Raw genomic sequence first — 26,042 nt, forward strand, 5'->3', positions numbered from 1 at the left:
AATATCGTTAAGGTAGCAGTCTGTCCTGATAAATATTATTAACTACAATAAAACAAACAAATAACGTTTAACATATTTAATCAACAGATTTCATTGCTTCTACAAAAATATAAGTTGCTTTTTTTCTGCTACATCCAATTCACTAACTGTATTTATGTTCTAGTGCACAGATTCACTTGGAAAGAAGCTATAAAAACATGATCTACATACACCTGTTTGCAATCAACTGGCACACAAGACAAGTGAGACAACTTAAATGAGGTTCGAATGATTAAATGGGTGTAAGGAAAGGTAAAATGGAGATTCTAACTCATTACAAATACTAGTTTACGTTTTAATAGCTTTCAAGAAGTGAGTATATATAACGTAGACTTCCTTATTAATAGTGTCTGTGCGGAAAATGTTTTCCCTAGAAGGCCCCGTATATCCGGACTATGATTTGTAAATACGACAATGAAAATTTGTTAGCGCGATAATGGCCCAGCTATGGTTTGTAAACAAGTTGTACTAATTACAGTAAGACAGTGTACAGAATGATTAACGTTACTATTATGACTTATTAGAACACAAAATATGTAAACAAAGCAAATCTATAACTGCATGTAAATAAAATGATTTACTGAATTGTGTCAACACTTATTCTAAACAGATTCAGAAAGATTTCGCTATATTATAAATTTAGCAAATGTATTTCTTTCTTACTTCATAGCATATTCTGAAAATGTATGTACGTAAAAATTATTTTCTTCGGATTAATTCAAATAACCTACACTCATATTCATAAGTAGACAGAATATTAAGATGTTATAGAATGAATTCCGCAAATTTTTAATTTACTAGCAGTATAATAAGGTATTTAGATTAGAAAAGCAGCCTTTTGACATGTCAGTTTTGTAAGATAACAGCCATTTTTAAGGAAGATTATATTTACTCTATTTTTTGAGATAGGAAAACTTTTTTTACATATTTAAATGTGATAAACGTTTTGAAATGGTCGCCATTGCATTGACTTCTTAACTCTATCCAGGCGCGGACCTGGTGAGATAGACATGATAAGATAAGATAACAACTTTATTTTCTGAAGGTTACATACTAAGCGTACAAATACAAATATCATACAACGCATTTCCAGTATGGCCTTCAATTAAATTTCATATACATTCAAACATTTACGCAATCACACAGTCAATTTATAAATTTATAATCAAACATTTATACAAAAATAAACATATCAGAATAACTTAAATATGTATTCGACAAACACGTCACAAATACAGACTAAAAAGATCAAAGAACGAGAGATGTATTTACAAAATGATCAGGATATATAACATGTACAAAGGAGTTCAGTCGGAATCCGTTTTATGACGACTGAAAATTAACCTAAACATAAAAAGATAATCTGTTTAACAAAAGTACCAAAGTTTATGGTTTGAAATATTCTTTTATTACGAACATTTGAATTATTTAATGAACGCCGGTTCATTTATTTATCTCTTTTTCATAAACAAAGATATTTGATGGCATTCTCTTTCATGATGTGAGAGAATTGATTAGGGCGATACCGTCATCATAAAGTTCAAATAAGCAGTATTACCAAACAAGACACAATTGGCATGAACTGATTAGCTATAGTGCGTCTTTATGAACTCAACAGTTCATCTACGTATGTAATATGTGACTGTGCTGAAAGAGTTCAACTGTAATACCGTCTTCTGTTTATGTTTGTCTGATATATACTCCCGTCAAAGTGCGCCTTTAATAATCATACTTGTTATAAGTATTTGAATAAACAACCGCTCGAAGAACAATAACAAGGGTTATCCAAATAACTCCTATGACAATGCTGGAAATCATAAGGTTTCTCGCACTATTTGACATGCTTGTTGCACCAGCCATATCACCCTCAGCCGCCAATTTGCTTGCCTGCAAAATGGTAAAAAGAATACATTTGCAAGATTCCACAAAAAGGAGTAACATGATAACGAAAATAATAAAAAAAGATCACAATCATGCAAAAGTTAATCTTCATTTAATGAACATAAAATAATTGCTGAAGTTATAAACAAAGTATTAAATGCAAATCTTGTAAATTAAATATGAAATGTGCCTTTGAACGATGAATATATATTTAGCTGTCTGCTCGTTATTGGTACCTTAACTTACGTTACTTATGTGTCAATTGTTTATTTGTTACACGAATGGTTTTCCCTTTTTTTGGGAAGTGCTTTTTCAAAAGCTACTTACCTGTGATGCATAATATATAGCACAGAGACCAGTTGGCCAGAAACAGCAAAGACAAGCAAAAATAGAGGCAGCCATGTAATCTGGGGGCCGCGGCATTGCAACAACCTGTCCAGCATAACCTGGTTGAGTCACCACCTGAAAATACAGGTACCAATGTATGATAAATAAAAATAAATAAGATAACGTTTATACATGACTATGATTGGAACACTTATCTAACAAAATATCTATAATTGCATTTCATAGACATACTTGCTCTCCAAATATACACTTTTGTCTTAAGTTTGTTCATTTATATTTGAGTTTATATGTTGCATTATATTCCTAGTAAACGTCGTATAATTTGTAGATCTACCTGTGCATCTGCTAAAAAATTCTCTCAACAGTTACTACTGTGATGGTGGAAATCACGGAGAACAGTAGTCGGAGTACTTGTAACTTGCCAGAATTGCACAGTGCCATGCAAACTACATGCTTGTATTAGTACAGAAGAAGCTGGTTTCATAAAATAGCATTTTATGATCATGTTTTACATATTTTGTTAAATGTTTTGAGAAAATAACTGGCCCAGTTTTCTTTTGAATAAGAAAATCCATTTGACCTTCACTTACCACTGCTGTTGTCGAATGTTGCGAATACCCGTGTCCTGGCTGTGCTGGATAAGCCCCACCTTGTGGAGGATACGCCCCGGTCTGTGGTGGATATGCATTGCCTTGTGTTGTGTAAGCCCCTCCAAAATCTGCTCCATACTGACCAGAAAAGCCTTTGCTAGGCTCAGAGTATGGTGGAGGATTACCTAATTCGAAAGAAACGAATATAGAATGATATATGGATCTAAATAAAAATACTGTCACATTTTTGATAAAAAATAAACACCTCTTTAATCTGTCAAAAAGAAAATTTATATTTTGAATTTGTTGATTCATTGAATTCGAAATGTTATTTCTTTATAAGCAATATATTGTCTTACAAGAGTATACATCATTCTTAATACTTTTGGATAATCGTCTGTGTTTACAACTCCGGTGCTAATGGGGTCGTGGGCGGGGGAGGATGGGTGCATAAGAGGTTCTGTATTTGTCAATACCTCTTAGATTCAGTCAAACCAAATCTGCTTTTCGTCTGTTTGATTGCAATCTATGTTACGAAAGGATCTAATTATAAATGGTAATATCTATCACAACGGCTATCTTTAAGTGCCATATGACGGTTTTAAAAAGTCCGAGGTTGGGTGCGCACCATAAACCGGTTTAAGCTCCCCAGTGGTGTTTTTGCCACTGACCGTTCCAAGGCGGTGCCCCACTGTGTTCCTTTGTTTGTTCGTTTTGTCCTAATGTGTTGGCTTTGTGTGTGTGCGCGTGTATGTGTATTTGTGTGTGTGTTTGTGGTGTGCGCATCTGCGTGCTGTGGGTTTCGTTTTGGGGAGGCTGCGTTTTTGGTACGTGGCATTCCCTGTTTGATATTTGTCTTTGTTTTTTTTTCGCGTTCTTTAACTCTGCAATGTTATTTCTGGTCCATTGCGGAATTGAAATACATTTAATGTAGATGTGTAGTATTCTACTTGAGTCGATTTGTAAGGTGCGTGAAGGGTGTTACACATCCCACTACCTCTCATGAACTGACTGTCAAACCTAGATTACTGCGCGTTTGCTTCCGAAACATATTCCTGTTGATTCTACTGAATGTGTACATATATTTCACTGGTATAATATTAATTTCATATATACGTGAATTTGGTCAATCTTTTAAATGTAAAAGCTTTTAGTTGTCTTGTCCTATAGATCGCAGTAACTCTGAATCACACATGTGGTTACTAGTAGTTATCTTCATAATTATTCAAGTGTGTTTATTTTTCTCAGATGCATTAGTGCTAACAACTTTTTCACCTAGGAAACACACACATGTTTCCATCTTAAATACCATTGTTGGATTTAAGTATCTTACGCAGGTTGTAACACACTGATTTCTGACTACTTCACTAGGCTCTATTACATTAGCCTTATTTGCATACTTCTCAGTATCAATCATTTTCAAAAAATCCGCAATTGTATGCACAACCTCCGTGACGTCAACTTACCGTTAAAATACCCTTTTTGACTATTAATTGCCTTAATTAATCCTGTTAATATCTGACTTACAACGAAGAATAGAACATCACTTTAGGACTCGATAAAACAATCTACAAAACATATACTAATCCCCCCCCCCCCCACACACACACACACTTATAGTTTATTTATTTTACACTTTTAAGTCTAAAACTGCATTGTTGGTTTATGTGTTCATATGTGTGTTAAACATTAAAATCTACACAAACTTTTTTGTTGGTTTATGTGTACAGATGTGTGTTAAACATTAAAATCTCTGGTTGATTTAGTTAATAATTTAAAGTTAGACTACTTATAGGTAGGTAGGGCTGAAAAATATAGTCTAAACATCAAATCAGTTTCTAGACGTTTTCAAATGTACTTAAAAATGATCCAATTAACATCGTAAGCACAATGTCTCCGCGCGGTTTGACTAAGTGTTGTTATAGCTTTCTGATCATTTCAGATGGAATCCAGTCATGTATATCTGTGTATTAGTAGAAAATTTCGTTTAATCCGGCCGAACTGGGTTATGTCGTGTTTGTGTTTGGGGGGTGGGGGCGTGGGGGGCATATTTCATTGACTTAGGCACACCGAATCTACTATTACATATTTGTATTATGCTCCTAAAGAATCTTAAGATTTTGTGTCAAATATTGAACTCACTACAACGGCATTCCACACAATTTAAGGTTATTGAATCATTTATTTGGTTTGAACGTAGATTGTTTGATATCATCAATAGCTAAACTTCATAAACAATAACCAGGTCATTGTCCACATACTGAAATTATCAACAATTAATTTTCACGATTGCATTATTATTCTTATACATTGATCTGTACAAATAATTAGATTTTAAATTTTATTATACATTAAATACGTACTGTGATTAATAAGCATATAAACCTGATTTTCTCAATGTCATGAGATAACTTGAGGGGATTTCCAAGTTTCACTGATGGTGGACATTAGCAATAAAACTGCATTTCGTAATTATAAAAATCTATTTCAAAATTTTTATAACATATTCAGGCTTTGCATATTTTTATATCGGATGTGTGAGGATATTCCAGAAAATACTATTTGATTTAACACTGTCTATAATTTAGAAAGGTGTTCTAAAATACCTGAGACACACTGTCTGTAATCAAATCGTCACGGAGAACATACGCCCCGACCTGGGATCGAAGTCACGACCCCACGATCCGTGGATCTGCGATTTCCCTATTAAGCTAAGCTGGCGGGCTCATATTATCATGTATTCTTACAGCGTATTGTTGCACCCGTCTGATAAAAAAAGCGTTGCAGTTAATACCAAATTTGTTCAGGCAACTTATCATCTGAAGTTTTGTATTCAAAGACTAGATTAAATTATTAACAATCATTCATTCAGTTAACGTCAACAATTTTCAAGCGACCAGGAAGTTTGCACAAAAATGTTATTATTACAATTTGTTTAAATTTCAAGAATAAAATGCATTTCTTAAGCTTATTGTCACTTCATAGTTTAGTCAGTCCACGGGTGGTAAACGCGCAATCCAATTCCCGCCGGGAATACGCTTAAAATGGGTTGCGCAACGTCCGGTGCTGGTGTTGCGCGTAAAAAAAGACGAAACTGAGGTATGTGAAGTTATGATTTTGCTTAGTATGAGACAAGAATAAATTTTCTCGATAAAAGCAAAATGCTATTCGACACAGATATGATAATACATCATATGTGTAAAATATCTGGTTTGTAATTTATGATTCGGCTGTATTATCACAAAAACTCTGGAGACACGAAACGTGAAAAAAGTATGAAATCAACAAAAATGGCAGTTTCTGACCTCATATGCCTAATCTGAGGAAATCTGATGCTTTTTATGATAACTCAACTGTTATAAATTAACGAATATCAAAAATATTTGTTTCAAATCCTGCTTACGGGGACATAATTGACAAAATAATCATCGGGAATGGGGTTGCGCACCGGGATATGGAGTTGCTCATATACATCATAATGTGTATAATGTATACGCGCAACTCCATTCCCGGGGCGCAACCCCATTACCGATTATTGTTTTGCCAATCTTTACCCCAAAAGCAACATTTCATTTAAGTGTATGTAATATTCATGACTGTTTTACACGTGTTTGATCATTCGAAGCGTCACATTTCCAGAAAGAAGGCACAAGAGTTAGAAAATTTGCATTTTTCATGATTCCATGCTTTTTTTTTTTTTTTTTTGACAGCTCGAGCCATGAGAGTTTTCGTGATAAGAGAGCCGATTCTAAAATTAATAAGTTGGTATTTCACACATATGATCCTTATTCATTTTTGTGTCGAATAGCATTTTGCTTTTTTTCGAAAGCACTCGTAAATGTGTAATTATTTACAAAAACAAAAACCCACCTACCTCGATTTTGTATATATTGATGCGCAACACCAGCACCGGAAGTCGCGCAACCCATTTTTAGCGTATTCCCAGTGGGAATTGGATTGCGCGTTTACCACCCGTGCAGTCGCTCAGTCGCAAAAAAAGCAATAAAGTAGGACCCATTTTAAAAAGCATTCATCTACGGTGCTCCAATGGGGCCATCGTACTGTTTTACCGTTTTGAATCCTGCAGAGGTAAGAACGATATTACGATCACACGATCGACAGTACGATGACACAATGCGACAACAGAAAAACACGATGCAGCAGCACGGCATTAATATCTCGTCGCATCTTTTCACCATGCTGTCGCATCGTGTTGTTATGCTGTCATATCGTTTTGTCGTGTTCCCGTGCAGTCGCATCGTGTTGCGCTATTGTGATCGACAGTAATGCATAAATTTCACACAATGGCACCGTGTTACCGTGGTGACGAGGTCGACAACACGACACGTGATAACACGATATACATATGTCGCACCGTTGTACTATCGACCACGACATCACGGCAACATTATTCTATTGCGCGATACCAATGCGGTACTGTCGACCGCGACACCAAAGAAACACGATATGATAGCCCGGCAACAAAAGGCGAAAGCACAGAAACACGATTCGACAGCACGACAATATGACACAATGACGTTAAATTTGCTATGCCGCATCGTGTTATCGTGCTGTTGCATCGTGTTGTACAGTTGCATCGCGTTATCATGTTATCGCCCTTACTTCTTCAACGGTCGACAACACGACAATATGATGGACCTATTGAAGTGTGGCATTTAAAAATTTCTTTACAAAACAGTTTGAAAAAGGGTATGTTTGTTAACGTAATCATGGGTGATAATCGCTCTATAGATATTGTTATCATGTTCTGTCCTTGTGGCATTTTCAAAAAATCTTTACAAAACAGGTTTGAACTTCAGTGTCATGGATAAGTAACACAATCGTTGTGAATATAATGATCATATCATATTCTGTCCTTGCCTTGGAAACCTGCCATCTAATTAAGTTATTTTTATTGCAAGTTGACTGACCCACATTAATAGTTGAACACACTATCGGATCCGTTATCAATCAGCAGACATTTAGTGATTGTTATTTTTTATATATTTGTAAAAAATATGTCATACATATGGGAATGCTTTTCTATTTGACTAAAATGTGTAACGTACTGAAATTAGAGAACCCGTTTCGTTTTCATAAATATTTACATTAAAGCCTGTTTGTATTATAACATCCATTTTTATCTACTATCTTAAGTACAATGTATCAAAATATGCCAAAACTATTCAATATTTATTCTCCTATCTTTTTCTGAATGTTTTAGGTTATCTGATAATGTCAACCGATATAATATGTGCTGTGTCTATACTTTTTCTTGACCTATTAAATTATTATCATTTACAACCAAAACTTTGTCTTAAGGGAGTGTACACGTCAAAACCTCAACCCCACTTGTTATGGAGGTATAAAAAGTTTCTGAAGAACACAAGTATTCAAAAAATATTCTTGCCTATAACGTTAAATTTGATTTTTGTTCAAATATATCCTAGGTGTGAATCTTTTGTTTTACAAGACTCGTATTTTCCAAGAGAAATGATAAATAAAGGATACATGAAATCTGTCACAAACTACATGTCTATACTTGTATGTATATGTATTATTTATTACAAAATTGAAATTAGAAATGAAACAGGCAGACATTAATATACCTCCTTATACAAGTATCTGTCAGCACTTTATAGAAAACATTGAAAACATTGAATTTCACATTGATGTAAAACGTGAATTTCATGCTATTTTTCCCCCCAAAGTCCAAGATTTGATGCAGTTAGTAATCAGTACTTATACGCTTGGTAAACATTGGTTCTACAGTATTTTTTTTTTCTGAAAAAAAAAATTAAAACATTTTTAATAGAATAGCAGTGATTGTTTAACATTTACTGAATACATAGATTATTGATGTGAATGTTAAAGGGAGAATACTCACTTTATCCAAACATGCATTACTTAAAAGAGTTGTCTTTCTCTGAAATGCTATGTCTTATTACTTGTATGTTTATGTATTGTGGACCGGTGGCCTTTAATTACAAAAAAACAATTGTTGAGTTGAGTTGTCTTTTATGCATTTGAATTAATCACACGTGAATATATTTAAACGAGTTTATGTTTCATTACAATAAGTTAAACGTTATAATCTGTAACAGTGTAATTATTATTCTCGGTTTATTGCGCTTAAACATATCAGGCGAAAAATAGATTGCACTCACCGAAATAATTAAAGAAATCTATAATAACAGTTTCATAATTTTAGTTTATTTTTTGTTTCGCTATATTTAACATAAAACTGACATTGTTTGGTATTTCTATAGACATAATGTCATATTTCGCTATCTGGTTAAATACTATTTATATTTTCGTGAATATCCATATTGAAATATGAATATCTTTAATATAAATTAGTGTAGTTAACAAACCTGATCTGTCTGTCATATTTTTTAAAAGAATGTATCCGAAACTTAGTAAGCAATTTATATCTTGTAGCGACACTGTATAACTGCGTTCTGTTGCAGCGCTATCTTTTAAGTTAAAAAGTATTTCGCAATGAAATGGGACAGTCACGGCAGATAAACAAACATCCTTTATCGTTGTTAATCCCGGATACGGGCTTGTACTTATTACATCTACCTGGTACACCTAAATACAGAGTGAAGCTGGTCCCTTACCACGTGACCTGTAATCACTACAGCGCAAACTGTGTAAAGTGGTTCCATCATAGGTATTGTTATAAAATAATGAAAACTTGTTTTCTGTTTAAAGTTGCGGGCTTTTAATAATATATTTTCGCAGCGAGAAGATAAGCGTATCGCCTCCTATATCCTTGTAAAAGGAACAAACAAGGTATGTTTTATAAGGCCCAAATCATCGTAGTTATACATCTAAATTATAAATGAAATAATAAAATAATAATATTGCAATTATAATAATATTAAATTTAATTAACTTAAAGGATAATAATATATTTTGCTAAGCCAGTCTTACATATGGTCCATTTAATATGTTACATAGCGAAGTACATGAAGTTAAATAACGTATAATGAATATACTTAGTCTTGGTGGCATAAACAGTATGTAGTACAAAGAAAGAGTTCAAAATCTACGCAATATCAGAAGATAAGCTATATACAAGTGGTTCAAGAATATTTTTTTTTGTAAAGCTTAAAACTCTTATGTGAGAAAATGTGAGAGTTTTATATATTTCAGTACACGGAATAGATTATTTGTTTTGGAGATACTCCGAGAGAATAGCTTTAACTGTGTTATTTCAAAATAATATAAACAAGTCAAAGCTTTGCAGTCTGATATACTGTATTAATTATTCAGGAATTTTGATAAATAAAACTTTAACAAACTTCTCATAATTGATCGTCCTGAGAGCGACCAGGTAGCGAAGTACGTGTGTGAGCAATGAAAGATGACATTTTGGTGACTCCCTTGCGTAGAAATATAAAAAGTCTTGATTTAATGTTTGTGTAAACTTTACATTTGAGATGTTTATATTTCCTTACATTATTGTATCAAGTCTCTATAGAGCACATTAATTGATATCCCCTAGGTCAGCAAACTAATCGGTGGGTTTTAAATACGGATAAAGAGGAAAGTACTGTATACAGTCAAACTTTTCTTAAGTAGTCGGCAAAGGGAAAGTAAAAGTGAGCCTTTCTCAGCGGGGAATGATTTTATTTATACTGTCTTGTCTACCTTGTTGAAAATATGGTAAGTTCGAGGTTGGCATGCCCTAAACGCGTTTAAACCCCCAGTTTCCTTTTAATAGGTTACTGATCGTTCCAAAGTGGTGCCCCTATTTTCAACTTGTTTTCTGTCCGTCCCGTACTTTGTGTTGTGTATGTTGTCTTGTTTGCTGTGAGCGTTTCTTTCCTCTTTCTCCTCATTACCCCCCATCGCTCCATCCCATCCCTTCCCCTTGTATTTACGCTCTCTTCCATTTGCTGCCTCACTCCTTTTACTAAGTTATCGTGCCCACAATAATTTTGACCGCCGGCCGTCCTTAGGAGATGCCCGACTGTTTTTTTTCTGCTTATGTGTGTGTATGTGTATTAGTGCGTGTTTGTCGTGGGCGGTGCCCAACAGTATTGTTTTCTTACTTGTCTGTTTATCTGTGTATGTTAAATGTGTGTGTTTGTCTCGTACGTGCGTGTCTGCACTGCTTTGGTTAAGCTTCCCAGTTGTGTTTTTGCCACTGACCGTTCCAAGGCGGTGCCCCACTGTATTCCTTTATTTGTTTGTTTTGTCCTTGTCTGTTTGCTTTGTGTGTGTGTTGGAAGTGTGCACGTCTGTGTGCTGTGGGTTTCGTTTTAGGGAGGCTGCGTTTTTGGAAAGTGGCATTCCCTGTTTGATATTTGTCTTTGTGTTTTACGTTGTAGGAATACTGCGTTCAAGGAACGTGGCTTTACCTGTTGAATATTCATCCTTGCTCCACCGACCCCCGACCCTTTTATCTACCCCTTACCACCCGCCCCTAATTTTCTGTATTTTGCATATATTTATAATGTATTTGTTGTTGGATTTTTGAAACAACCCGTCTACAATATTTTTCCGTTACAGCTTCTTTTTGTTGTAGCCTACTTTGCGATGCATGGTTCTATGGCTGTGTTTAGGATGCTTTGTGCTTCCGGGAAATCTACCCTTACCTTATCTTTCTTAGACAGGTTGCTGCTTAAGACAAAATAAAGTTAGAACAAAAGGTGAATTTGAGAAGTTAACTGCATGACTGCTTAAGGCAATTGGTTGCTTACTACAGGTGACCGCTAGGACAGGTACAACTGTACGTGGTAGTAAATACAATGCTTTTGAGATCCATGAACAAAAGAATATTCTGTAACGTCTTAATTTATTCAGGCAAAATCGCATTTGTAAATTTGATATATGCAATAATAGTCTATTGTTTAAAAGCCATGACCCACAAGTAGGAAGTTGCCCATGACAAGTATGCTAAGTAAATGTTATTTATTTTAACAATGTTTGGTGATATATTTACAATATCATTGCGGACAAATAAACTCTGTAACGATTTGAAGATGAAGTAGGTCCATTCCATTGTTATGTATACATGTAGCAATAAATGAGGGTCAAAGTTAAACTGCGTGATACATTCCCGTCCCACCCTCTCCCTACCCTTAGCCCCCGCATGAAAAGAGAAGAACGACATAGAAGTCGGGATAGATTCGAATTGAAACACGTCACACTATGCTTGCCAATGAACATGAAACAGGAAGTCCTTGAGGTACTTAAACGTTAATAAACATAAATTAGCGGATGCGTGTTGATTCAAGTATGCTATAGAAAATGATTTGGGAAAACAAACATAAAAATGTAAACGGACTGAATTATCTCCCATTTACCGTAATTGAAATCTAGCACTCATTTTATGAGGCTGTTGATACGTAATTGAATTTTTTGTTTGTTTGTGTGATTGTTTCTTGTTCAAAGCTCGTAGCAAAGAAACGGAGTTTCTATTTGATAATGCATCTGTCAATTTTAGATGAGTAATTTACAGAAGCGTCATTGGATTCGTTAGCCCAGTTACAGTTGTGTACTAATAGAGTAGCAGTTAAGGGGCAGGTAATTCAAACCAGGGATTCCGTATCTAGATTAATAAAAGAACTTTACCGAGAATTTCCATTAACGTTTAAAGTATTATCTCAACACTAATATCTGTCCAAATACATTATTAGATATATGTTTCGTATATTTTACAAACTATCTGTTTTCCAACCTCTCTGAAAAACGTGAAGGAATTTTTGTGGGAAGTTCTCATAATATATCTAATACCCAAAACATATCAAACAAGAATTTAGTTTAACAACATATCCTTCATGATTTTACGTATTTTAGTCGGTTTAGCTAATATACAAAACATACACATTTGACATATTGTTTTTACAAATGTTGTGAAATACGGCGAAAAGATCTGTCAAGTTTGAAAAACAATAAATAAGAAAACAACACTGCAACATACCTTTTCTATTTAATTAGGGAAAATTTATTTTCTAATTTATTACATAATGGATACTTTATGTTACGGAAATGGGCATGTAAAACATGAAAATTGAAATTATTTATCTGCAGGTCTTATGGACATATTTCTTTTAATTAGAATATGTGTTTAATGAACCTACCTGATTTATCTGTCATCTTAAAAATAAATATCCGAAACGTGTATAATCAACGCTAAATCTGTCGCAAATATGTTATCAAATTCCCCTGTTACCGCGCTTTAAATATTTGATGGTTTATTTCGCAATGAAACGAGACGGATATAGTACGTAAACATCCGTAATCATTCACTCCCATATACCGCAATTGTTTATAAGAATATATATATAGTGCACGGTGTAATTTGTTCTTTGAGGCGATTCGTTCATATCTTTATGATCTCAATAAACTTGAAATATTTATTTAAGCCGTTTTTAAATTTGTTTTGGAAGGTGCACGTGCACTACTTTTTTTTACTCAATTTCTCTTATTTGATAAAGCAGATCTTTCATTAATTCTAATATTAATCAATTTGAAAATGATGAAAGCATCTTCTTTTATTTATGCCCTTGTTGTAACTATGCCGAATTGTTGCATTAACGCGACTAAATGCCTTCTACGTCTTTCATTAAAAACTTAATCATAATTGCAATTAACATTCTTAATATTAATAATAACAAAAATAATAACACTATTAATAAAGGAATTGATGTTCTCAGAGAAATAAATAAATGTTATTTTTTTCCGTAGGCATGCAAAAGCTATAACTTATTCTGTTATTTCAATCCAGTCCATGTTATATACTGTGCCTCGATAAATCAAATTTCACGCACGAGAAGTTCACGGGTGTGGTCATTTTATAGTTCAAACCGCTTCATTCCTTCACAAGTTACTCAGCAGGCAAGTAGACATTTCGTGTACAAAAATAACCTCCCCCCTCATCCCAACACGTTCTTGAAGATATACAGTGCCTTTTGTGGATAAAAACAATCATTCCTGCCAAGAAGTCCCAAGCTTGCAACCAATTGTATACAGGCTTCGTTATGGATTCTGTGGACTTTGAACGTTAAAAACGACATGATATTTACAGAATATCAGACAAATCCACTTATGACTTGTTTTCGGTGCTTCCGAGGGATCTACTTTTTTAGATTTTATTTACTTCACAAAGGCGGGTGTTAAGTGCTGTGTGGCGGCCGTAAAAAGTCGCCCTGACTTCATCTCAGTGTTGTTATATTTTCTGGTCCTTCGGGATCATTGATTTCAACGCATTTAGATTTGAAGATTGAATACTGCTTAAGCCGGTGCTAGGGGGCGTGGGCAGTGTTGCATTTTCCATTACTGCTCATGAACAGACTCAATCAAACCGAGTCTGCAATTTTCACTGTTTGCCTTGTTTTCGGTGCTTCCGAGGGATCTACTTTCCAGATTTTATTTATTTTGATGCAAAATTTCATGGTTCCAATATTAAGAAAGATAAAAATATCATTTTAAAGACTATAGTTTCAATTCAGTCGTGACTTTGGTTCTCATCATGGTTATTGTACTACTGCAAAAACATAGCTGAAAAATGGTCCAACAAACAAGTGCAGGAGTAGTATTATTCTATTTTGGTATTATTATTTTAACTTAAACAGTAACTGATATTTTCCCATTACATGTGAGCTTATAAATAAAAATATGATCCACAAAATTGACTTGCCTTTAAGTGGCTTTTGATACAGCGGCTGTATCGCAAAAATGCAAGCTCACTTCCTAGGTTGGTCACTAGATCAGCATTCAAGTGTTAGCGGTCAACTGGCCTTCACTTATCATTGGTGTTAAGGGCGAGCGTTCTCAGCCGTTAAAGGGGCCTTGACCTAAATGGTCGGCCGTTCAACAGAATTCCTCGAAATGACTGCCACTTATTTAGAACAGTGTTGAACAACTCTTCGGTCAATTGATCAGTGATCCGTCGAAAGTTGATAAAATGCATTGTACTTGTAGGTCAGTACACACGCTATATATATATATATGTATATTTATATTTGTGGATCACTTTGCTACAAAACTCTAATACATGGGTCTGTTGAAACAGACATAACCCTCTTGTTTCTTTTGTCGAGTTAGTGCAGACATTTGCTTAGACGATTAACCATTGCGTGGCACAAGTTGCCCGATCCAAACCTAGCAACAGAGTCCGTTATACAAACAGTACAGTGAAGGATGAAACACGACATTAATGCATAAAATACAAAAGTTATTTTTAAAGACACACTGCAGTTGCACTGGATTCATAGTTTGGTTTCCTTTAAAGACATCATCATTATGTTGAAAACTTGGTTGTGCATTTAGCCTTGGATTTTCGGTAGCTGGACCCTAGCACTTTGCATTCTCCTTGCATTGTCTAGTGCATGTGTGTTTATCACGATAGCATCAGCATCCTAGCGTTGTCTATTTTGTTTCTATACATTTTGGTTTGAACCGTATCATTTCATGCTTCGTTTCATTATACTTATATTTCGTACAATATGCCATGATATTTTATTAATTTTCTATAATGATATTATAATAACAAAGTCACGGCCATATCCCATTCAATCAACATTTGTTATCTGTTATCAATAGTCAGACGCGACAGGCCACTCTTACTGACATATGGTTTAAATCTAGGTCACTTCTCATCATGGTTAAAACAACATGCCGCAATGAGTGAGAGTGAGTTTGTCGCTTCTTATATTCGTTTCCTACTGATAAAATAATGATAACAATAGATACTTGATTAAACAAGAGAACTCATTTGAACAGTACGTCAATCTTTCGAGACGCCCTCAACAAGACTAGAAACATAATTTAAACAATATCTAAATAGATAAAATACATAACTTGAAATACGACATAAGGTACATAATTATAAGATGACTACTAAAGCGTAAAGATTTAAAGTGGCTGACAGACGTAGCAGGTCTGACTTGACGACGAAAGCTATTAAATACACATGATCCTGTATTGAATCATTTTTTTACGAACTTAAACAGTATTTGGTCTAGGGACGTTAAGTTGGAGGTCAGAAGATGAGCGCAAAGTTCGAGTACAAATGTCTGACGATGAAATGAGATTATTTATATAAGAATGTAACTGACGAAAATTATTTCAAACTTCAGAATAGCCTTTTGAAAAAGAAGTCCTTGTGAAAATGTCATTGTAGTCTAGTTAAGAAAATAAATCAGTAGATGGTGTAAAGTTGGAGGGTAGAAGATGAAGACGCAAATCCCCAGTATGAATGTCTGACGATGAAATGAGATCATTTATTAAGTAAGAAAGAGGCTTATTAATCGTAATTTCAAACATCAATAGATATTTTTTTCTTTGGAAAACAACTCTCTGTGAACATGTCATTCCTATTTAATTCAGAACATAAGTCAGCAGATGATGGCATATTGCTATAATGAAATAAATGGAACTTAACACTTTTTTTTTTAATTTTACATGTTTATACTAAAATTCAGTGCACATGGTCCCATTATATTATGTATAACAACAATCATATATATGGAAGGGAATGTCCGCCAGTATTCTTTGTCCTAATTTCTGATTTCTATGTCCCATTTTCTAATTAGTTTGTATGGAAAAAAATAATCAATAGTGTAAACATAACATTTTGTCACAAAAATTCCTGCATGCAAAATGTATTTTACATATTTTGTTATATTTAAATTGTAACTGCTGAAGTTTTAATTTTTCTACGCCGTATTTCTTTTCCTGTGTCCTAATTTGCTATTCTTTTATTAAATCACCAACTGTAACTTTTATTACAAGTGTTTCGTCAAGTCTCATTTTTCGTATTTTTTTTTCATTCAGAATCGTTATGTATAATTTCGTTTGTATAATCAATTTCAAACATATATAACATCATTTAGAAGTTATACGTAGTCAATATCAACCATTTCCGTGTTATAGCAGCAGTGTCGTAGATGCACTGAGAAATATTTCAACACTTTTCAGGATCCCTTGTAAAGGTTCTGCCTCTGTGTTATTTTCGTGTCTGGATATGTCACTTAACAAGACCATTTTTGTTGTATATGCCATCAAAACACAGAGCTGTTCTAACATTTACAACGGGAACAGTTCATAACCACAACTTTATGTGGATACCTACAGTAACTTCAGTTTTTTATTGTCAAAATATAAAATATTTAAAAACTAATCTGTACCACGAGAACAAAGTGTTATTTGTGAAATTATTACAACACAGTCTGCAATTATTCTTATAAGCTATATCACATAATATAGCACCATATGCGTATACAAGTATGTGACAATATTATGGTTCATTGGCTTGCTTTATTGTCAAAATTATTCAACAACTCATAAATTTGCCTAGTTGATGACCTGTATACAAGTTCATTACCTCCCATATTGGAATGCAACAAGTAGTGTAGCACATGGAGCGTACTGCATATATTTCACGTGAATTTTATCAGACATATGATTGGCTAATCGCATTTATGGAGCGCCGTTTATGCAATATAAACTGGTATAGATAATTTTTTATGTAAAACTTAATAATAGTAAAAAATCAGGTTTAGATACTATTTTATTTAGTATATATTATCTATGAACAGCAATAAACTATGTATTTTATTTTTTGATGAAATTAATTTTGATTTCGTCAATATCCGTAATTTTCCGGAAAGGAAACCTGCGATACCAAGTGACTTTTTACAGAAATGTGATTAGCTTATCACATTGTAAAGTAGTGTAGGGGACTGGGTGATTTCACGTATGCGACCGGCTAATCGCATTTATGGAACGCCGTTTTTGCAATATAGCTGGCACTCTATGTGATATATAGAGAAATGTTTGTGACCTGAATTCCTCATTTAATATTTTATATAATTTATTCAAACTTTCAGCAATGATCAATATTGATACCTAGTTGTGCATAGGTGTTTTAGTATCAACTGCTCTATAATTTCCTGGATTATGGTCCTGTGTTGTCAAAGAAGTCCAGGTGAAGGCATGAAATTTAGTGAAATTTCAATATAGTCCAGGAATGTGACCAGTTGAGCTAAACGTGATGTTATACATGAAAGGGAAATATAGTTATTTTTGCTCAAAACAATAAATTTCAGAATTATGAAATACATATTACATAGATCTACTTGTAAATCATATAGAATGGAGTAATATTTCCTACATTAAAGCGTAATGGTATAATTATAATTAAAAAAAAAACAAGCACGTTATTCACCCATAAGTTCCTTTTTAGGCTGAGTGGTTGCAATTACATCTATAACAATTTCTGGTCTGTATAACTTCTGGTCGCAGAAAATCTTTCGACTTGTTATGATTTGGTGGATGAAGTCTCTTAAACAACTGCTACTCAAAGGTAGTGAAAATGATTAACGTTTAAATTCGTATCCGTTTCCAATACAGTCATTCCATGTTATGAATGAAATTTTAACGTGATAATAAATTATGATGTTTATTATGAAGAGTTTATTGTGGAATGATCAGCAAGGATTATTTGGTCATTTGGTATTTTATTTAACACGGCGTTATAAGAATTTCCAGTTTGGCCATTTTTATTTTTGAGTCACTTATTACTGTGTTTGCATTTCTTTTGTACTTATTAGCTATACATGCTACCTGTAAAAGAATAATTAATCCTATACAATATTCGTGAGCAGTGATACATGATGGAGGTCGTTGAAATCTGGTCATATTGGTAGACCAACAAGGTATTGTTATTGCTAAGGTATGAAGCAAGGAGTGAGGCAAAGTCTTTAAATTTCATAATGCAGGATTACCAAAATTGAATAGGATCGATTTTGGCTTTGATGAAATATTGCCCTCTACAATTTGAGTGATTTTTTCTGAAATGTCAGTTCTTATTCGCTATTAAGAGCAATATCGTTAAGGTAGCAGTCTTCTGCCGATTCAAAGGTCTGGTAAATATTGATTAAATGAAATACAATAAACAGATAACTTTTATCACATTAAACAACAGATTTCATTGATTCTACAAAAAGATATAAGGCGTTTTTTTCTGCTACATCAAATTCACTAACTGTATTTGTGTTCTAGTGAAAATGATTCACTTGGAATGAAGATACAAAACATGATCTACATGCACCTGTTTGCAATCAACTGGCACACAAGACGAGCGAGACAACTTAAATGAAGTTCGAATGATTAAATGGGTGTAAGGAAAGGTGAAATGGAGATTCTAACTTGTTACAAATACTAGTTTTCGTTTTAATAGTTTTCGAGAAGTGTACATAACGTAGACTTCCTTATTAAACAAACATACCTGATAGTGTCCGTGCAAAAAACGTTTTCACTAGAAGGTAGACTAGCTCCTAGATTATGATATATATTTTTTCAATTTTAAGTTTTAAAATTGTGAATGTAGCTAATCTATATCCTATGTCCAATATCATATGATAATATTACAGCCAGTTCTCTGCGAAAATCTCTGAAACAGACTTGCATTTGTCACTATCACATAAAATAAGAGAAAAATTACAAAAATTGAAATTTTGTGACAAATTCTTTAATATTAGTCTAGCGGCTAGTCTAACTAGAAGACTATGATTTGTAAATGTGATATGAGAATTTGTTAGCGTGATAATGGCCCAGCTATGGTTTCTAAAACAGCTTTACTAATTACAGTAAGACAGTGACTACAGAACGATTAATGTTACTATTATGACTAATTAGAACACAAAACATGTAAACAAAGCAGATATGTAACTACATGTATATAAAATGATTTACTGCATTTTGTCAGCTCTTATTCTGAACAGATTCTTAAAGTTTTTCGCGCTATATTATAAATTTAACAAAATGTATTTCTGTTTTACTTCATAGGATATTCTAAAAAATATATGTGAGTAAAAATATTTTTTTCGGATTAATTCAAATAACTGACACTCATATTCATAAGTAGACGAAATATTAAGATGTTATATAATGAATTCCGCAAGTTTCTAATTTGCTAGTTGTATAATAAGGTATTTAGATTAGAAAAGCAGACTTTTGACATGTCGGTATTATAAGATAACAGCCTTTCTTAAGGAAGATTATATTTATTCTACATTTGTGACAGAAAAAAACTTTTACATATCTAAATGTAATAAACGTTTCGAAATAGTCGCCATTTTATTGACTTCTTAACTCTATCCAATCGCTTCCATACCTCTTGTTTTTATTAATGAGATGTGAAACCAAAATTTGTAGTCCTGTTTGGCGCCATATAACCTATACTGTGTTGGTGCGCGGTAAAACCCAAACCAAACCAAACTATCCAGTCGCTGACCTTTGGAGATAGATAGGATAAGATAAGATAACAACTTTATTTTCTGAAGGTTACATACTAAGCGTACAAATATAATGGGTTTTATGTTGCATTTTGTGCATGATAAACCTATTTATTTTTCATGGACCCCTGTTCCAGTTAGGAGGTCGCGACGAGAATAGTATCTTAATATTTAGTTTCACGCTTATTGTTTCGCTTTGTATTTTGGACGCATTTTGTAATGTAAAAAAGCGTGAATTTCGTTTACGATTGACTTCGCTTGCTTGGCCATTTCAATCCTTGTCAGCAATGGAACAACATAGACTGTCACCAAATTTATCTTACATATAATGATGATCGCGTGGTATTCGTCTAGTATATTTAGAAGCTGTTTACTGCAAGACTCAGAAAATGCAAGTGATTTCCGTCGCGAGAAGTTATCCACAACCTCAATGATAAAAATCTTCAGAATAAGGGTTTGGACCAAGCAGCTATCGTGGCCTTTGGAATAGTTAAGGTCTAAGTGCATCTTCATTGATGGCAGCTCTTAGACACAAACGAACGATGAACCGGGTGAGTCATATTCTTTAATTAAATTCATTAAATTCAATTCAGTGATAATGTTGTAAAAATGATCGAAAATGCGGTCATATTGTAAACAGTCAATGGCGTAGCTCCAAGAGGGAACTGTAGGCCAAGTGCTTAAAAATGTCCAAATAGCGTCACATGTATATGTTTTGGCAGCAGAGATGTGTACCATAAGCTTGAGCGTGCACATAATATCTGGATTGCCGGGGCTTTTAAAAATGTTGCTTGCATGTTTAATTTGAACCACAAGTAATATTGTTTTATTGTGAAAGCAAGTGTAAATATTCAAATAATGATTGATTATGTGCTATTCTTTATCCCGTTCTGTTTTAATTTTTATTTTACAAGTACAAACACTCGGCTAGCTCAGTTGGTAGTGCATCAAAGTAAAAAAAATAATAATAGACTATCGATGTGTGAGGGGTCACAGGTTCAAGGCCAAAGTTGAGCACTGATTATGTAAGATAAGTTTTCTAATTTTAATAGTTTTCTAATTTTGAATCAACGATAATAAAAGAAAAATTAGCAAATTATTAATCTTTGTAAGTTTCACAGTGGCGCTGTGGGCTAAATCATTGGGCTATTGTACCTTTTATTGTACCTTTTGGTGTAATGACTGAAATGACCGCATAAACACTTGGTAGCGGTATTATTTGTCCATATGTGCTTTAAAAAAGTCAAAAGAATTATATATACTGTCGGCCAGCGGTTATGGCAGATTTAAAAATGTAATGATAAATATATACCTGTCCAGTTAGAGTTCATGTGCATTGTCTTTCTTTTTTTTCTTTCGTGTTAATTCAGGGGAAATACATCCAGGTCAACATTAAAAGTTGTAAAACAAATAGTCGTTGTTAAATAGTATCAGAAATTATAAGGCTGACTGCACTTCCATGATACGCATGTCTGACAGCCAGATTGTATATTCTAGCCACCTTACAGGTCCTTTTCCCTTCGTTAGTTTTGCTTTCCAAGGAGTATCACCAGATACACAACTCGGGAGAATGTAAACATATTAGATCAATACCATAATTTTACATCCGTTGTGCTGCTGTTTCATTAATATTTTTCAGCGGCATTTGCTCAATAATTGTCATCACAGATTCCATCGATTGGCACAACGGTTCGCAAATTTCTTACTACCGCCATATTTCCAGTGATTGTCTATATGGGTTGTACACCTGTTGTGTTGGTGGACGTTCTATCAAAATCTAGATGAGCATTCATTTAACATGATGATTTGTATTTGCAGCCATTTATTGCAGTGAAACATCTCTATTTTAGAAAAGGCAAGTATCCTATATACATGTTTATATACATATAACCAAATCGTAATAACTGTTAGGACGGATTGCCCCCGATATTCTCATTTTATTTATTTACCTGATTTATGAAACATTAACACATGACCATTTTTCCAACCACATTAAAGGGCCTTGCCTCCATGGGGACACCAAAACGCTTTAATTTTGCAAAATTGGAAAATACACTTATGAGAAACTTTAACGTATGTTTAATATCTACTTTGAAATGCTTAGAGAATATTAAGGAAATGAAATCAAACCCTTCTTACATCATATTTAAATTGCGCTACTATCGTTTATATTTGTTTCTATGTATGTTTAACATGCTTAACAAATGTTCCACAGATGCTGCACATTTACATTATCAAATAATGAAAGTACATTCCCGTGTTAAAAAAAAAATAAAATCTTGAGGGATGTTGCTTTAAAACAGACGTTTACATCTATGCGCGGGTGAAATTTGACTATTTTTTTCGAATGCGTATGGTCCATGTTTCGGAGAAGAAATTTTGAACATCATCAAATCAAAGAAAGAAATAGTTGTTTTACATGAAAATTAAATGTAGCGTATAAAATAGAAACAGTGGAAACTCCACAGGCCGCTCAACACAACAAAAACGAAAATGTTGCAGGCTCGGTTTGATTGAGCCTGTTTATGGACAGTAGTGGAAATGCATGCTACCGTCCACGCCCTCTAGCCCCAGGTTGAGCAGAACTCAAAATTTACACATGCTAAAAGTACAAAAAAAAACAATTTAGAGACATCCGCAGATGTGTTCATACGGCGGTGAACATGGAACCTTCAATGCTACACTAGTGTGTAATTCCATGAAAAGCGGCGTATGGTCCCCAGTTAAAATAATGGGTTTGCCCTAAACGAGAAAACAATGAGCAGAACTAAACAAACTGGAATTTAGAAAGGGGATATGAGGTTAAAACATTTTTCATTCTACAAATCTACCGTCAATTTACCCATATATATGTATATTGAATTTTGGAAAGCGCCTGCATGAAGGGGCCAAACTTTGGTCAGTTCAACGCCCTTAAAAACTCACCACATAAAACAAATCTGTTACATGTCTTCGTTTGGTGCATTTGGAACAATGTACGAGTGCTTAAACTTTACATGACTAGATTAAACCTCGTTTTTTACTATTGTTTATTTTTATTTATGTACAAATGATTTTTTTTAAAACGGGGACAACCCTTTAAGAATATTTTAAGTATCCAATTCTACGGGACAGAACGGTAAAAATGTTTTGGACAGATGGGTTGTTTATAAAGATGTTGTTTGTTTACTAATAATTTCTATGGTTTTGTGATATACTGCTAAACCTTAAACAAATTTCTACTTTGATATGATAAAAGTAACTATTGCTTTTAACCTTGTGGCAATTATTATTTTAATAAAGCAGTTTCATTTATTCATAATGCATATATACGTATATAAAATAATAATTTTAGTGGACTTTCAACACACATAAGTGCATTTCAGGTATTGCATTAGGCAAGGTGATTAATAATAAAAGACGAAAAATAATGATTCAAATCGAACTGGTTCATTAATATTGTTTATTGCTAGCAGTTTTCTCCCTTTGCTGCCATCGCTGGGGATATGTTTCTTCGCTGGATTCAAATTTTATCTTATTTATTTAATAATTTTGTTTGTACCTTTGCAGATGTCGCTGGGGCAAATGAAAATATGTTATTTTCAATATACATTTTAGCTGTTTGTAAAGTATGTGCATTTTAAACATTATCTCACCTTGCCAACTGCCATGAAAAATCTTTAAAAAAAAGTCGCGGCCTTTTCGCACTAAACTGTGTTGTAGTTTTCATTTATACTGATAATTTAGTTGTAGTGGGTGTGACAGACGTTAAGGGTCGGCCGCTAACTCATCTGCCTGCGAAATGATGATATTATCAGTCATTAAGGAAGCAGGGTACACTTAGACTCGAAAATTTTGGGCACAGACAGTCTTCTATGTAGCGAGTCGCAATTTTACACTTCCCTTTTGAGCAGAATCAGGGCCATTTTATAAATTGCGTGCATGTTTTGTGCTTTTAATTAATAGCAAGATCAGGATTCTAATACAAGAATAAAGAAATTTATGAAAACGAAAGTTTTACACCATCCATTAAAAATAGCATGCCAAAATCATCAATTTTGCACCTTTTGAACAGCATGTAATGATCCCGCTGCAAGAACAATGCCCAATTTTATTGCATTTCTCAATTTAATCCTTACTGAACTTCTGGATATGACCGGAATGGGTGCCCATCCAGCTCGTTTTTTTTCACAAAATATCGAAAATGTTCCCGAGTATCAATCAACAAGCACAATTCCCTTCCATTCCCTGTTATATATGGCCCATTGATATAATTGTGGTTATTCCTCGTGAATAACCATATTTATTTTAGCGAAAAAATATTATATTACAGTCACTTCTTGTCACTTAATTGAGTTCAATTTAAACTGACGACTCCACATGACAGGTCGGGTGTTCTCGGTGCTAACGGAAAGTGCCGATGTTTGTTTTTCATCACATGCACGCGGAATGACGTCACAGCTGCCTCTTTCCGCAAGGTCATAAATGGCCGAACAAGAAAATCTAACATCAACAAAATATCCAAGTAAATCAACGAAATGAGGGGTAGAGGCAGCAAAAAAAGATCGCAGACCCAAAACCCAACAACTCAGCATACTACAGCGAAAAGGAAAAAGGTGGATGAGAGCAGTCAGACGGAAAATGATGTTGAACATGTCAGGCTATGTGACGCCGAGGATTCAGAAAACCCGGGTAATCATATAGATGACATTGTTAACTTTATATCCCTTCTTTACAATCCAAATAATAATATGGAAAGCTCTGGGTGTGGTGGTGATTTAAGTCCCAATAAGGGACCGGATGTTGCTAATTTAAGCCGGCTCTTGCAACCGGGTCTCGAACCAATGAAGTCTAATTCAGATGATATTGCGATGCACATCCCGCAGTCTATAAAAGACCAAATCTGGCGGGGTGAGTACGTTAATCTGGCGCTTCTGCTAAAAGGCGCTTTGCAATTGTCTGAACTGTCGCATGGCCACAGTCTGTACATGTCGGCAAGTGGCCTCATTGAATCTAGACCTAAAGAGTTCAAAGGTAAAAAAAAATCCATTGAAAAGTGGACGGATGCCTTTTTAATATATATGAGTGTCCTTTCTAAAAAGTCACCCACATGAACCCAAGACTTAATTAAATATATGTCAATTATAAGGGAGGCTTCAGTACAATTACAGGGCTTTGCGTGGGTAACATACGATGAGCAGTTTCGACTGCGACAGGCACATTGTCCAGCATCTTGGGCGTCTATAAATCAAGAGTTATGGCTTCGTTGTATGTCGTTGTCTGGAAATGTATCTAGCACGCAAAAGGTAAACACGTGCAATGCATATACCAGGGGACATTGTACTTATAACAATTGTCGCTTTGCACACTCTTGTTCGTCGTGTGGCGCCCAACGTCCAAAATTTTTGTGTTGGAAACCATCAAATAATCCCCCTCTAGTAGCAGGTAATTCCAATATGTCAGCCCCTAGGGGAAAGGTGCCTAACTTTAGTGGCTCATTCAGTGCACCCAGAGGCAAAGCCCCAGTCATCCGACCATTTCATAGGAATTTCCAGAATGAATACAAACGTGTCTGAAATCTGTAAATCACCAATCAATCTAACTGTATTGTACCGTGAGTTAAGCTTTTACACACATAGTGATAAACAAATATTGCAAAAAGGCTTTACCGACGGCTTTTTATTAAACTACAGTGGTCCTAGAGTTTTCATAGAATCGAAAAACTTGAAATCAGCCTTAGATCACGCTGAAATTACCAAAGAAAAAATTGAAAAAGAACTAAAAGAAGGTAGAATGGCCGGTCCTTTTGATATCTCTACTTTAGCAGTGCATAATTTAAGGGTGTCGCCAATTGGACTCGTCCCCAAGAAAAATGGACAATTTAGAATGATCCATCACTTATCGCATCCAAAGGACAACTCATTGAATGACTTTATAGACCCGAAGC

At 34.3% G+C, this 26,042-nt stretch overlaps 1 protein-coding gene across 2 annotated transcripts; it reads right to left on the reverse strand.

Annotated features, from left to right (window-relative positions):
* Positions 1-61: 61 nt before the first annotated feature.
* Positions 62-13,111, reverse strand: LOC123557760 (proline-rich transmembrane protein 1-like). Of its 2 annotated transcripts, none has more exons than XM_045349430.2 (4): positions 12,956-13,111; positions 2,859-3,043; positions 2,248-2,382; positions 62-1,926 (listed from the first exon to the last, which is right to left on the reverse strand). In XM_045349430.2, exons 1-4 carry the CDS (start codon positions 12,969-12,971, stop codon positions 1,759-1,761), a joined length of 504 nt encoding a protein of 167 aa, XP_045205365.1. In that variant the 5' UTR covers positions 12,972-13,111; the 3' UTR covers positions 62-1,758. The 2 variants fall into 2 exon arrangements, with proteins under 2 accessions (XP_045205365.1, XP_045205366.1); XM_045349431.2 differs by lacking the exon at positions 12,956-13,111 and adding an exon at positions 9,233-9,381.
* Positions 13,112-26,042: the final 12,931 nt, after the last annotated feature.

This window comes from Mercenaria mercenaria, chromosome 5, assembly GCF_021730395.1.
Source record: "Mercenaria mercenaria strain notata chromosome 5, MADL_Memer_1, whole genome shotgun sequence".
Lineage (NCBI taxonomy): Eukaryota > Metazoa > Mollusca > Bivalvia > Venerida > Veneridae > Mercenaria > Mercenaria mercenaria.